Source organism: Lactuca serriola, chromosome 7 (assembly GCF_051521515.1).
Source record: "Lactuca serriola cultivar US96UC23 chromosome 7, Lser_US96UC23_V15, whole genome shotgun sequence".
In the NCBI taxonomy this organism is placed as follows: domain Eukaryota; kingdom Viridiplantae; phylum Streptophyta; class Magnoliopsida; order Asterales; family Asteraceae; genus Lactuca; species Lactuca serriola.
In genome coordinates, this window is record NC_136414.1 from 96,384,305 (window position 1) to 96,400,567 (window position 16,263).

Sequence of the window (16,263 nt, forward strand, 5' to 3'; positions counted from 1 at the left end):
TCGTTAAGTGAGCTAGAGTAATAACTCTGCGTAAAATTTGAGGCCAAAGTGAAAAACAAATAATAATAGGGTTTTTCCTATTACGCATGAAAAGTTTTGGCTTTTATGGTATTTTTCCTTAAAACAAATGTTGACTCCATCCCTCATTCCAGCAACAAGTTTATAGTTGACTATGAACCTATGTATATTAAAATCATTGGTGGAACGACCATTGCATATTCTAATAATATTATATGGTTTTAAAACAAATGTGGGCTCCATCTCTCATTCCAACAAGAACTTTATAGTTGACTAGCTATGAACCTATATGAATATCATCCATGGTGGAACTCCCATTAATTGCAAATTCTACATCTACTTCAAATTCTTCTTCTTCATTGATAATTATGTTGGCTGCTAACGGAAATGGCAAGGAATCTCAACCATCCACGTCCTCCTCCACGGAGTTCTCACAACCATTCCATCACTTCCAATTTCCTGAGATTCTCTTAGCAACCAATAACTTTGACGAATCATTAGTAATTGGGCATGGAGGGTTTGGAAAAGTTTACAAAGGTAACATTATCAATGGATCAAGTGTTATTGTTGCTGCTGTTAAACGGTTGGACTCCATGTCCAGTCAAGGGGCAACAGAGTTCTGGGCGGAAGTTGAGACGCTTTCAAAGTTGCGGCATAGTCATCTTGTGTCTTTGTTTGGTTATAGTAATCACGAAAAAGAGATGATCCTAGTATATGAATATTTGCCTAATGGAACACTTGAAGACCACCTCCATAAACTTGGCACCCCTCTTTCTTGGCTTCAACGACTCAAGATCTGCATAGGTGCTGCTCGTGGGTTAGACTATCTCCACACGGGTACAGGGATTGATTTCGGGGTTATACATCGTGATGTCAAAAGCTCCAATATTTTGTTACTTGAAAGTTGGGCAGCTAAAATTTCAGATTTTGGATTGTCCAAAATAGGTCCAACCAATCAGGCATCGACTCATGTCAACACACTTGTTAGAGGAACTTTTGGGTATCTTGATCCACATTATTACGCAACTGGAAGGCTGACAAGGAAGTCTGATGTCTATGCTTTTGGGGTGCTAATGTTGGAAGTGCTGTGTCGGAAGCGTGCAGTGGATAAAAGTCTTGAGAATGGCTTGGCGACATGGGCTCACGATTCTATCAAAGAGGGGAAACTAAAGGATATAATAGATTCAGATATAAGGGGTCAAATATCCACAAAATGTTTGAAGGGATTTGTTCGAATTGCGGAGAGATGTTTACTTAGCCATCCAAAGCAGCGCCCTACCATGGCTGAGGTTGTTTTCAGTCTTGAATCTGCATTGACTTTACAAGACAAAATCAATAGTTCCGTGCATGCTGGTGGCAAAAGAATATTCGGAAGAATGTTTGATAGGTTTCCCTTTGCCTCCAACATAGAGAACTCTGGTATTTCAATCCTATGTTAAATTGTGCTCATACAAATTCTATAAAATATACACATGCAATCTCACACCTTCAAAAACCAAAAGAGTAGTTATTCAGAAAGGAGTACTAAATTCAAGTATTCAGTTCATCTTTGGTTGTTTTTATCATTTACTTGAGTTATATTGGTTATTAGCATAATCCAAATTTCTTTTATTTGTTTTACTATTAACTTGTTTATATTTTCACTGGTATCTTGTGAAGCCCGATTCTTAAGATCATTGGGTATGGGTGTGATGACTCATATGTGTTGCTGATGTGGTAATGCCACATCATAGTAATGACCTTGTGAACACCAACCCCATGGCTAGTAATGGTGGTGTGAAGTAAGCGTCTTTAGTCTTTACATAGGGAAACCGTAGAGAGAGAAAAGACTTCCTTTCTCTATCTTTCGTTTCTTTCCCTCTTTATATATATATATATATATATATATATATATATATATATATATATATATATATATATAGGTAAGGTGGAGTGGAAGGTATTTCTTAGGTTTAGAGCATCTTTAATGCATAGTTCAATAGGAGGGGATAAAGTGACAGATCCAAGATCAAAGTAAAGGGGTATCCCCAATAAGTAAAAGGGGTATATATATACCCAACAAAAAAAATTGTGTAATACACAAGAAGAAAAAAAAATCCGAAAAAAATTACACAATTAAACTTTTTTTAGGGGTATCCTGGGCTACCACCGGATACATAGTAGATCCGTCATTGAGAGAAGAGTTGATTGAGGTGACATGTCTAATTGACTTTCAAGGGTTTAAACTCTACCATATATGGATTCCATGTTGTCATTCAAAGTATATGAAGTTCAATGGCTATTGAATTTTTCAATGGGAAAAAGAAAACCTTTCAATTGTTAAAATTATTTTATTGAACTTTGTAGAATTCAATGCATTGTAAAAAAAATTAATATAGAGTTGTATATAAAATTAAATGATGACGTCTTTATCCCCTCAACTCCAATAAATTCAATGCATTTTGGATGCCCTTAATAGTGTGATAGTAGGAATGTAATGAAATTAGGTGGCATTGATGTTACATAGTTTTCTAGTAAGCATGTTGTGGACCATTCTTGATGTCCTATTGATTCACATTGTTTTGCGTATTTTTTCCACCAAACTATGTATATGTAAAGTTGTTAAATGGAAATTGCTAGCATATGTGATACCACATGCCCAAATGGGACCCATTGACATGCCTACTCCACAATAGCCTTTATATACTTGCTTATTTTTCGTATACTATTACTAGTATAAATTTGTTTAATGACTGATGATGCTCGGTTATACTTTTTATGATGTTTATATGAATCAAAGCGCTTGACCATTTCTGCAAGTATACCACCCCACAACCAGTTTTTCTACAATTTTATCTTTCAAATAGATGAGGGGGTACAATAACCAAACATATATAATGTATGTGGCGGTGAGCTCAAAGTAATTACTGTATAATATGATTTTGTTCATCTATTTCAGCCAATGATGATTCTAAGTTATCAAGTAGTGACATTCCAAAGATTCTCGTGGGTGAGGGAAGTTATCAAAAGGTGTCCTTAGGAGGGATTCACAACAACAATTTCATATCTATTTCAGGTGACGATGATTCTAAGCTATCAAGTAATGACATTCCAAAGATTCTCGTGGGTGAGGGAAGTTATGGAAATGTGTCCTTAGGTGGGATTGACAACAACACTTTCATATCTATTTCAGCTGATGATGATTCTAAGCTATCAAGTAATGGCATTCCAAAGACTCCCATGGGTGACGGAAGTTATCGAATGGTGTCCATAGGTCGGATGGACAACAATACTTTCATCCCTTCACATCAAGATGTTGGTATTAAGAAGAACAAAGAAGAAGGATTTCATCAACATTCTGCAAGGCTGGTAAGCATCTAAGTGTATACATCAACTTACATTTACAATGAAGACAAAAAATTGAGAGTTTTATGGGAAAACATTCGACTCTAAATCTTGTCATCCTTCACTTGATGATATTCTCACAAAGCCGTTACAAAAAGCTCAAATAGAGAATGTTTGTAAAGTTGGCATGATTAAAATCTTATCTCCAACTTTAGTAGAAAGGATCAGGTTACATGGAATACTCATGCTACCTTTATCTAGTTTCGTCTTGAGGTTGTATCTTTGTATATAAAATGAGGGCTCAACCTCAAATTAAATAAGGCAGAAGAAATATTTCCCAGATAACTTGTAGTTTTCATCTATTATAATGTCCCAAGGCGTCTGTTTCACAAATTGATAATGTTTGTAGAATTTTTATTTGTGAATGTTTTTTCTATGATGTTACAGGAACCTACAGTAGCAGACTTTTTGACTGAATATGGTGAAGGGAGTAGGTACAAGTTAGAGAAAGTAATTGGTAAAGGAAGTTCTGGTGTTGTCTACTCTGCATATGATACTGATATCGGCGAGAAAGTAGCAATCAAAAAAATAAATAATATATTCGAACATGTTTCTGTTGCTGTTAACATCCTTCGTGAGATTAAACTTCTTAGGCTCCTTAGTCATCCAGACATTGTGGAAATCAAAAACATTTTATTACCACCTTCCAAAATAGAATTCCAAGATATATATGTGGTTTTTGAGCTTATGGAATCTGATCTACACGAAGCTATTAAAGAAAACAGCGACTTAACACCAGAACATCATCAAATCTTTCTTTATCAGATTCTTCGAGGACTGAAATACATACACTCAGGTCATACAATGTTGTCATTTGTTGATATGTGTACTTGTTTCAAGTAGCCATGCGTTGTTATATATTCTTATTATGAATTACTTTCTTTACAGCAAATGTCCTTCACAGAGATCTAAAACCCAAAAATATCTTAACTAATGCTAACTGCCAACTCAAGATCTGCGACTTTGGTCTTTCAAGGGTTGCATTCAGTGATCAACCTAGTGCAACATTATGGACGGTATGTGTAATAATCCGTCTCATATGGATAGAAAGAATTGTGGACTACCAAATACCAATAACTTCATCCATGGTTTAAGCTGATCAGATGTTATTGGGCTAGTCTGTTACGAATACGATATCCCCAAGCCACCTATTACAACAATCCAGTTTTTTTGATAGTTATTGTAACATTGAACCTATATTGACTTGCATTTGATATGTTCACAGGATTATGTTGAAGCAAGATGGTATAGGGCTCCTGAACTGCGTGGATCATTTTTAAGCAAGGTGCCACAACTACTATTACCATTTTTTCGAGAACAGTGACTCACACACACACACACAGACTTTCTAATAGGGTTACTTCAATGCCTATGTATGATTTGAACATATTGCTTGATGGCACTACAGGTTAATTTGGGGCTAAACTCAATAAATAGAAAAGTACTTTTCTTTGTGCATTATAACATTATACTGTTAATTCATCTTGTTACAACACTACGTTTTTCAGTTTTTTTATTAAGACATTGTGCTTTGAAAAATCTATACCGTTTGATGATTGTTCTTCATTTTTTTTTCTAAATAAGACATTATACTATGAAAAACTATCGAAGTATATTAGTTAAATTGTTTTGTGTATGGATGACATCGCCATAAGTGGCTAGACTTTCAAGTAGAATGTTGTAATGTGAAAAACTAAATGTAAGATGCTATAGTACACAGTCAATTAAGTCACAAAAAAAAAAAAAAATTCCAGTCAAAGTTTGTGTTCTAAATAGCTTTTTTTATGCAGTACACATCAGCTATAGATATATGGAGTATAGGTTGCATTTTTGCAGAAATTTTAACAAGAAAGCCCCTTTTCCCTGGGAAAAGTATTGTGCATCATTTGGACTTAATGACTGATCTTTTAGGAACACCATCACCTGATACTATATCACAGGTTGGTTTACATCACCATTTATTAGAAAGTACATTTCTATTTCTTGCTTATGAACGTTGATATGACTCAAAACAGATAAAAAATGAAGAGGCAAGGAGATACTTAAGCAACATGAAGAAGAAAATCCCGATTCCTTTTTCGCAAATGTTCCCAAATGCAGATCCTCTTGGTCTTCGTTTGCTAGAAAGAATGCTTGCATTTGAGCCTAAGGATCGGCCTACTGCGGAAGAGGTATCATATTAGCTATGTATTAGATTTATGAAGATCTCACTCTTATTAAAATAGGGTTAATTGCAAGAAACAATAACGTCCTTTCATTATTATATTATCCTAAGTTTATTTTGTCCTATTACGTCATTGTACTTTAATACAAAATATCCCTGTAGTCGTAGGTTAGGTTTTGCCAAACCGTCTAATTCGAGAAACAGGAAGATCTACAAGAACCAAATACTCTACTTAATTATTAATGTTTCATAAAACAATACCAATGTCCTATATCTAGTGTTAACAATCAAATACGACTTACCAAAATAACTTCTAGTATACTAATTTTAAACCAAAAAGAGCAGATGTATCATTGCTCCACTTCCAAACACGCACCTTGTCCTTAAGTTGGAATTCCAAGAACTACTGACGTATCATGTCAAATGGTTCCTACATAGCCTCATATTCTAGAAGATCCTTGAAATGAATTAAAACCTCATAGTGAGTAGCCAAACATGCATCCCCTACAAGAACTCCTTCCACACACTCCAACCATAAAAGCACTTACATATCGTTAGTTAGTATTACCAGTAATGAGGACACTCCAAAATGGTTTACAATGACCCTCCGTAACTAGGAGACATGAAAAAGTGCATGGACTTGCACATCATCTAATAATACACCTTAACAATTTGACCAATCACCTCATATGATCCTCAGTACCAAGGGGTGAGAAGCTACCTTTTCACGTTACCGAGATATGCTATCGATCGTTGCCGATTATGTATTGAGATTCAAGTACACCCAATCCCCCATATTAAATTTCCCCTCCCTTGTATTCCCATCCACCTTGCCTTTCATGATCTGTTGTTCCTTCAACAAATATCCATGCGGCTCTTACATAATCTGAATCCTTTCTTACATATACCGGTCTTCTTCTCCTAACACGGATCTTACCACGGATATGGGATATGGGACTACCGCAGTGATTTAATGTGAAGGGGGTCTTAGTGTTTAGGGACATGTGAAAAGAGGTTTTGTACCAATATTCTACCTATGATAGCCACTGTTCCTATTTCATTGTGTTAGCTGCTAAGAAACACCATAGACACGTTTAAAGGTACCATTTCAACACTTTCTTTTGCTCGTTCGTCTATAGATCATATGTCATGCTACATTTAGGGGTGGAGCAATGTATTCAAAATAGCTCCTTCAAAAAGTGGCTTAAAAACACATTATCTTGGTTTGACATAACTAATTCTAGGATCCCATGCAAACCGACCACCTCTCTAAGGAATACGGCTACCATCGTGATGGCCATAAACTTACGATTCCAAATTCTCCATGTTGATCTGAATTCTCCATGTTGATCTCATATACTTAAGTAACCTTCTAGCATAAATACTAGAGTTTACAAAATGGTTATTATACTCTAGCATGATTCCAAATTCTCCGTGTTGATCCCATATACTTAAGTAACATTTACGAATCCATACATCGACTTTAGTTTACTCCAAGTTACATAAACCAATAAATTCCTCTCTCCTACTAATTTTCCATAAAGGGAATTAACTCCTGTGAACATTAACTAAGCCCAAGAAAAGATTAAACTTGAATTGTCGATGAAATTTCACTATTTTTCTCGATTCTCCTTCGTATCTATCTTCAATATAGAGAACCCGTCTTCTTCCAGGATTTCATGAATGAAATTCAACCTGCTATCAAATGTGGTTTGCTTTATCATGATAAGCATGATTCTTTACAAGACTAAAAGCACTCTAATTTTCATAGTATAAGACAAATTTCTCTATTTTGAATAGAAAACCGCTTATATATGGCTTTGGAATCATGTTTATATTTAATAATCAAACTAAGATTTGAAATTTACTTTGAGGTGGGATGAAGTTGGGCTCCAAGCTGTACGGCTGATTCTTTTTTATTACAAAAGTAATTCTTTTAGAAAACTACATCTGTAGATCTTGGAGTTCTAACACTCCTATGTTTAAAAATATGTAGAAACACAACTACCCAACATCATCATCTATTATATCATTTGAGGATCAATAGACATATGTTTTTCATCAACTTAAAGGGAAACCTCGCTTCAAAAGATCTATACTACTCTCTATACAAATCTCCCAATCTAAAAGTAACCTATCCACAAGACTAGATAATAGTTTGTTGAAACCCTAAGAACAAACCCTAATCGGAGAAGATGAAATAAGAGAACAAGAGAGCATATGACAACTGATTAAACTTGTGAATGATCTATGCTCCACTCGTTCAACTATTATGTAGTCAGGTCACATAGGATCCGAAGATCCGCGTGTAAACCCAGAAAATATCTGCACAAGTTACAACTTGCACCCTTCACCATTCCATAACTTCACCTGTAAAACCTTAAATCCAACAATACCACAAAATATAGCCAATATACAAATAAGCAAAATGTAAGTTTGATTTTATGTTTTATAAAACAATTATTTATTTCAACAGTCCACCTCAAACTAACCATTTTGAAAATACTATTTTCAAGAAAAAGGATCAAGCAACATAGTTTTTCACTAATAATCTCATGTTGTGAAGCCTCAAGAGACTTAGTAAAAATATCTACAACCTAATTAAAATAAGTAATCTTAACCAACTTAACAAATCCTTTTGAATTTTTTCTCTTATAAAATGAACATCAATTTCGAAATGTTTGTCTTATCATGAAAAACAAGATTCATTGCCAACTTAATTGCAGAATCTATGTCACAAAAAATATTTATAGGAACTATGTTTTCAAACCCATGTCATATAAAAGTTTTAGAACCCAGATTAATTCACAAGACAAAGAACCCATTGCCCGATACTCTGACTCAGTTGAAGAACGAGAAATAGTAGACTGCTTTTTGCTTCTCGAAGCACAAGAGAATTACCAAAATACACAATATAACCACAAACAGACTTTCTAGAGAAATGTCTTTTAGCCCAATCAGCATCTAAGAAACTTTTAATAAAAGAGAATCTGATTCAGACTTTAAATAACTAACCCTTTTCCTGGACTAAGTTTCAGATACCTTAATAATCTCATTGCAACTCGGAAATGAGTCTTAGTGGGTTTATGGATGTATTGACTTAGTACTTGAATAGAATAAGCAACAAGCCTTGTAATTGCAAGGTAAATGAGTTTTCCAACAAGTATCTAAAAATCAGCTATATTTTCCAACAAAACATCATTATTATTATCAAAGTTAAATTTTGACTCAAGAGGAGTCTTAACATGTTTGCAACCCAGCATCAAAAAGTCATGAAGTAATTCCAAACAATATTTCCTATGTGAAAAGCAAACACCATTTGGAACATCCACAACTTTAATACCCAAAAAAAAAATTAATTTTCCTAAGTCTTTTATAAGAAACTGAGACTTAAGAAAATCTTTTATTTATTAATTGCAGACTCACAGTTTCCGGTAACAATGATATCATCTACATATACCAACAAAATTATAGCAACCTTTTCAACAACCTTAACAAACATAAGATAATCATTAAAACCTTACATACTCTATTATCATTGTTACTATGACATCCAAGAGGTAAAACTATATAAACATCATCTTCAAGAGAACCATACAAAAAAGAATTATTTATATCAAATTGATACAAATTCCAACCATAATTAACTGTTAAAGTAATAACAACACGAACAGTAATAGTTTTGGCTACAGGGGCAAAAGTCTCCTCATAGTCGATACTAACTCTTTGATTGTAGCCTTTAACTACAAGAAGAGCTTTATATCTTTCTATTTCCCTATTGGCCTTGTATTATTTTTGTAAATCAAACAACAACCAATAGGTTTTCTATTTTTAGGAAATTCAGTTATTATCCATGTATTATTCCTATACAAAGCTTCCATTTCTTGATTCATGTTCTGAAGCCATTTAGGATTAAGAGAAGCCTCATAATAATACTGAGTTTCAACGGTTTTATCAAGATTAGAAATGAAGCACTTACATTTAGAAGTCAAATTACAATAATTAAGAGTTTTCTCAATGCCATACTTGTATTTCCCTCTATGACATAGTCACTAAACCTAGATTGAAGACGAGTCTCTCTATTAGTACTTATGAGACCAATTGATTGAGAATCGAGGGGTTCAAGAATAGAATGACTACTTTCATTAGTCCTGACTGGTGAACCTGGAGAGTATTGAAGTTTCTTTTTGCATGATCTATTATACTAAGGTTTGAAGGAGAAATGAGACTCAGGATAAATAGGAGAATTGGAAGCAGACCCATCAGATAAAGGCACAAAGGACTCCTCAAACCCTAACCTAGTATCTGAACTTTCTTTTGTAGGATTTGTTCTATTAAGGTTCAAAGGAGAACTAGCACCATGTAATTGATGATCCAGTCTCTGAGTTCTATTATAATAACCATCATCAACAAAAGACTCAGATTGAAGATGCTCATCATTGGAAAATGCATCAACCCTAATAGATCTATCACTAGACTTACCAAAAATAGGATTTTGCATTATGAATGGAAACATCGACTGAAAAAATTTAACAACCCTGGAAACAAACAAGGAATTGGAATCAAGAGTTAAAACCTTATACCCTTTCTTGTCTAAAGAATAACCCATAAAAACACATTTTTATCACAAGTAGAAAACTTATCATTATTGTTTAGATTTGTAGAAAAACACAAACAACCAAAAGTACGAAGATTATCAAAATAGGGAATTTTTCATAAACCAATTCATAAAGAGATAAGCCTTTTAAACAAAACAAGGAGTTCTATTAATCAAGAATACTGATGTAAGAAATAGCATCACCCAAGTACTTTAATGGAACTCTTGACTGAAACATCAGAGATCTCATAACATTAAGAATGTGCCTATGTTTCCTCTCCACAACTCCATTTTTTTGTGGAGTGTATACACAAGAAGTCTAATGGACAATCCATTTTATTATTAAAAGTTTTAAAACAACAATTTATAAATGCAGTTCCATTATCAGTACTTATGGTGTTAATAATAACATGAAATTGATTTTTTAACATGTTAAAGAAAGTAACATAACATCAGAAAACTTCTTCTTTATATTTAATAAGAAAAACCCATGTAGCCCTAGTGAAATCATCCACAATAGTACAAAGGAATCTAAAACCACCTACACACTCAATACGATATGGTCCCTACAAGTCTAGATGAATGAGCTCACCAAGAACCTTAGTTACATAAAGACTATTATGAAAAACTTCCCTAGTCTACTTAGACTTTATGAAAAACCTCACTAGGAGGTAAATAAACATTATTAAAACTAATTTTATTTTTAAGGATCTTTAAAGCTTGATTAGCTGGATGACTAAGTCTATTGTGCCAAGTAAACTTAGAGACACAACAAATATTTTTAGCAATAGAGAACGTATTACCTAAAACATGGGGATCAAGATAATAAAGTCCCCCAAATTGATTACCATTTTCCATCGTCCCCTTAGATTGTGAATCGTGAATATTAAAATTATCTTCATTAAAATCAAACTTCATATTTATTGTCCTTACAATGCTTATGAACAGATAACAAGTTAACATTGAAATAAGGAAATGCAAACACATCAAATAGAGTATGATTGTTTGATATTGGAATGTTTCCAATTTTATTAAATTGGGAAGAGGAGCTATTTATGTGACTAACCTTAGGTTTAGTTTAGATACATCAACTAGATCCTGAAGATGTGACTCAGAACTAATCGTATGTTAACTAGCTCCAGAGTTAACTACTCACTTATTACAGTTAGTACTAAGAAAAGAATTCTATGAAATACATGCCATATTGGCATTGATAGATGTTTCATCCAAAGCTTGTTTACTTTCACCAGTGAGATTGAGAAACTTAGCATATTGCTCATTAGTCAAATAACGACAATCATTTCCATTATCATTAGTTTTAGACCAAGAAGACTCAATCTAGAAAATAAAAGTAGAATTAGTAGATAAACTCTTGTTTTGATTGTTAGAATCAGACCTTTACTTAAAATCTTTAGGATACCCTATTAACTTGAAACACTTTTCTATAGTGTACCCTTTATGACCATAATTTTTACATTGTTGTATTTGACTTTTAGATTTAGAATTCTTTTGATCAACAAATTTAGACACAAAAGCGGAAGATGAAGTTTTAGAATTGGAGTTTAAAGAACTAAAACTATGACTTTTACTTAAATTCTTTCGAATTCTTTCGAATAAGAATCAAATTCTTTCGAATTCTTTTGAATAAGAATCAAATTTAGTCAGGCCATCAAATTCTTTCGAATAAGAATCAAATTTACTAAAATAATCAGATAAGGACAAACTACCCTGAACTAGTGAATTTATTTTTTGATGGACATTAAAAATAATAGACCCATCAGTTTTATGATAAGTTTCAGAAGGCATGATTTGCATACAAGTTTTCAGAAATAGATCCAAGAATCCAAGAAAAAGTAATAGCATTAGCACGTTCCCAATTAGACTCTTTAATAGGATCATTAGTAGGTTTAGGAACAGTTTCATCAGTAAAACCGAGTTTATTACGAGCTTTTAAGGCTCTAACCAAAGAACTGTGCCATATTCTATGGTTTTCAGCTCCTAATAACTTGAAACTTATAACATTAGTAATAGTATTATCATTATCAGATGGATTAACATATAAAGGATCATCAAAGTTCCCAGCAGGATCAGCCTTGGACCCACTATAGGACCAGTGATATTAACAAGCACATGACAAGTCATATTAACTAGCATAGGACCAGTTATATTAACAAGCAATCAAGAACAAACACATAAGCCCAAAATCTAAAAACAAATGAAAACACAAGCAATCAAGCAATCACAGGACCAGTCACATTAACAAGCAATCAAGAACAAACACTTAAGCCCAAAATCTAAACATAAATGAAAACACAGGCAACAATGAAAGCCTTGAAGTGTAGATGGTCACCAAGATATGTTGGGGCCCAAGACAAGCAATCACAATGTCAAGAAAACAACAATAAGCAACAAGAAAGTAACTAGCGTACACAAGATGGCCAGGATCTCCCAGAAAAATATAAAAAGAAAGGTATAAGAAAACCTCACAAACAATCCAAAAGAGCTTAAAGCAACTCAGAGAACCGATCTGCTTAGAGAGTTATTTTAGATCAACGAGATTAACTGACCGGTCAAGTAGAAGAGAGCGGTCTCCAATCAACCAAAGAACAGGAAACCAATAACAGGTCTCATAATCTGCAAGAGATACATACAACTTGCAGTAACAAATCGATCTTAAAAACAAAAAAGAGACAAAAACCCTAGATTTACAAACGAACTGTAAAAATAGAATCTAGTTTTCAAAAGGGGAAAAACTTATATCGAAATAGATTGCTAAAAACCAGTAATGATCAACAAGAAACAAATACAATTACCTTGATTCACAAAGAAGACGAAGCTTCGACGAACGATCAGAGACCATAATCGGAGCCTTACAGCTTTGATACCATGTGAAAACTTGTAGAAACATAATTACCCAACATCATCATTTATTATATCATTTGAGGATCAATAGACAGATGGTTTTCATCAACATACAGGGAAACCTCACTAAAAAAGACCTACGCTACTCTCTTTACAAATCTCTCAATCTAAAACTAACATATCTACAAGATTAGATAACAGTTTGTACGAACCCTAAGAACAAACCCTAATCGGAGAAGATGGAACGAGTGAACAAGAGAGCATATGAAAACTGATTAAACTTGTGAATGATCTCTCCTCCACTCGTTCAACCTTTAAGTAGTTGGGTCAAATAGGATTTGAAGATCCGCATGTAAACCCAAAAAATATATGCACATGTTACAACTTGCACCCTTCACCATTCCATAACTTAACCTATAAAACCTTAAAGCCAACAATACCACAAAATATGCTCAATATATAAATAAGCATAGTGTTAGTTTGGTTTCATATTTTATAAAACAATTATTTATTTCAATTCTATACATGACATGTTGAACTTTATTGAGGAGCTTTACAACATCTGGCACATGTAAACCAAAGCTATCAAACGTGAACAACACATATAGGTAGAATTTTCAAAGTATAATGTCCCGATAAGGAAAAAATAGAAGTACAATGTTATAACAGGCTCGATATATGAAAATACAATGCTTAAGAAAAAAAGCTTAGAGTACAATGTTGTAACAGAAGAGACGAAAGGACGATACGGTACACATATAAATGGAAGTACGTTGTTGTTTTTTGTATTTAGCCATATTAAAAAGCATGTTTTATACCTTTTATTAGGCTCTATCTGATCCATATTTGAAGAATATAGCTAACGTTGAGATGGAGCCTTCTGCTAAGCCCATTTCAAAGTTGGAATTTGAGTTTGAAAGAAGAAAAATTACAAAAGTAGAGATACGTGAATTGATCTATAGGGAGATTCTTGAATACCATCCAAATATGTTGAAAGAGTACTTTGATGGACCTCAACCAACAAGCTTGAAGAATCCAAGGTACATTTTATATAAAAGTTTGGCATCATCCTGTGGGTTAAATGCAAAAGTAACAATGTACTTTCATTTTTGTTTATTATATTCAACCTATATTTCTTTCTTTTATAATATTGTATTTTGAAAATTTTGTTAAATTATAGCAATATCATCCATTTGCAATTCAGTTTTATTGCTATAATTAGGTAGAATTTCCGAGATACATTGAGTTATTTAAATAGAAAGAAATGTATTTATGAAAAATAATAAACATACAAATAAAAGTAAATTTCTATATATCAGATTAGCACTTATACAGTTAATGTTGCGTGACATCATTGATGTGTAGTTTTGATACATTACATTCCGATAATTATCACTAGCAATAAAATTCTATCACTGACACTAAAATTCTAATTACGTTTAAATATGTATTAGACTTTACACTAGGCTTTCATGATAATATGGTATGCATTTTTCCTTTGCAATAAAATCATATATACCATCATAAGTAATACATAACTAATCAACAGTCACCAGAAGTTCTTTAGGCATCTTTTACCAAGTATTTGTTTTTATTTATTATTTTTTACAATATTATTAACCAATTTAGGAAGCAGTTTTATCACCGTGCTCTTGGTTGCAGGGCTATCATATTACATCCATAAGAGTCTGCACAAGTTGCAAAAGAAATATCTCGCCAAATGTATAATCAAAGAAGTAGGGAACCAATAAATGATGATAGCTAGATCCTCCACAACTTCCTCAAGGTGTCCATCGGTTTAATGATTCGATGAAATCATGCAGCATTGTTTGGTTTTTTCTTCTTTCAACACATGACACTTAAGTTCGAGATATTCAATACATCACATTAAAAGAGTAAAACTTTATAGCAGTAGCAAGTAGCAACATACATAACCCTTGTAAAAATCTATACTTGTTAAAGCGTAAAACAAAATCTGATGATTACAAACATCACACACCAACATCTAATCACTTAAATTTGATTGATAAACACTTACTTGGCAATCTGATTTTCATTGGAGTGGGATATGAACATGAAGACGATGCCATTGTCACAACCATGAATATATTGTAATCCCGTTTGTTGCTATGTCTTGATGGAGAGACAATCAAAATAACGGTTGTAGTCTTCTTTATTCGAAGAAAAAAGGAGAACGTGATTCTTCCTGATGTTCCTTTTTTACTTTACAGAAACTAAGGGAATGAACAACAGTATCATATTTATATTGTTGCTTCCATCAAGTAACACCTTCCATAAGTAGAGGGTATAAACTGAGAATATACCATCAACATAAAATTAATTGCAGAAATGGTGCTAAGGTCATATCAATGAAACATTCCAATAGTACTTATATCTCTAATTTATATCCGTATCTTGAAAAACGTAGGAAGAAGACTTAAAAGAAAATGAAAAATTGAAATTGAAATTTACTTAAATAATTTACAATGTCAATGCCTCAAGCATTGTGCAATGTGCATGTATAAAATATAAATGCACATCTAACCTAACCAATTTACAACTAATTAACAGAGTCAACAGGTGTTGAGTATTTGTTAACAGGCCAGAAATGACAAATCAACAATAGTCTCAAGCTTTAGTAGATATTAATTAAGCCTTTAGAAAATAAATCATCAGTTTATGCTAAAGCTGAAAATAACATCAACAAATAAAGCGTCATCAGCTGATAGAGAATTCGTGTGCTCAAACAGTATTTGTGAGTGTATGGTGTATATATTTGTATTTCAATAAGAGTGTGGGGGGCACACTCAATAGACCATGAACCTGCGGTTATAAAAAGTCATCAGCTGATAGAGGATCACTCTAGTATGGCAGTTCACTAGCTTTGTAAATTTTATTAGGGGGAGGGTCATTTAAAATCGTTTCGGTATGGTGTACCTTAAATCTAGTACAATTTACCAAAGTCAAAAGCATAAATTCAGAAACAGTAAAAAAAAGTTATAGAAATAGTAGTAACAGAACTTCAAAGAAGAGAGGTAACAATTAAAAAATAAAAAAATAAAAAAACAACACTGCAAAATAACAAGAAATACATAATTTCTATTGTCAGCGGTATCTTCATCTAAAGTTTCCCAAACCATATATTCCAATCTTGCACTTGAACCTTTTAAGTATGTACTTTCCGGAATGTATCACTTTTTCTGCTGCCGAATTTATATGAATCCCACAATCAAGATTC

At 33.2% G+C, this 16,263-nt stretch overlaps 1 protein-coding gene across 1 annotated transcript; it reads left to right on the forward strand.

The window, feature by feature from the left end:
- The first annotated feature begins 340 nt into the window (after window positions 1-340).
- Window positions 341-15,139, forward strand: LOC145063322 (uncharacterized). Its single transcript, XM_079010913.1, has 9 exons — window positions 341-1,437; window positions 2,957-3,366; window positions 3,790-4,198; window positions 4,291-4,418; window positions 4,628-4,687; window positions 5,193-5,342; window positions 5,418-5,573; window positions 13,854-14,065; window positions 14,688-15,139. The coding sequence occupies exons 1-9, from the start codon at window positions 387-389 to the stop codon at window positions 14,707-14,709; spliced, it is 2,598 nt and encodes an 865-aa protein (XP_078867039.1). The 5' UTR covers window positions 341-386; the 3' UTR covers window positions 14,710-15,139.
- Window positions 15,140-16,263: the final 1,124 nt, after the last annotated feature.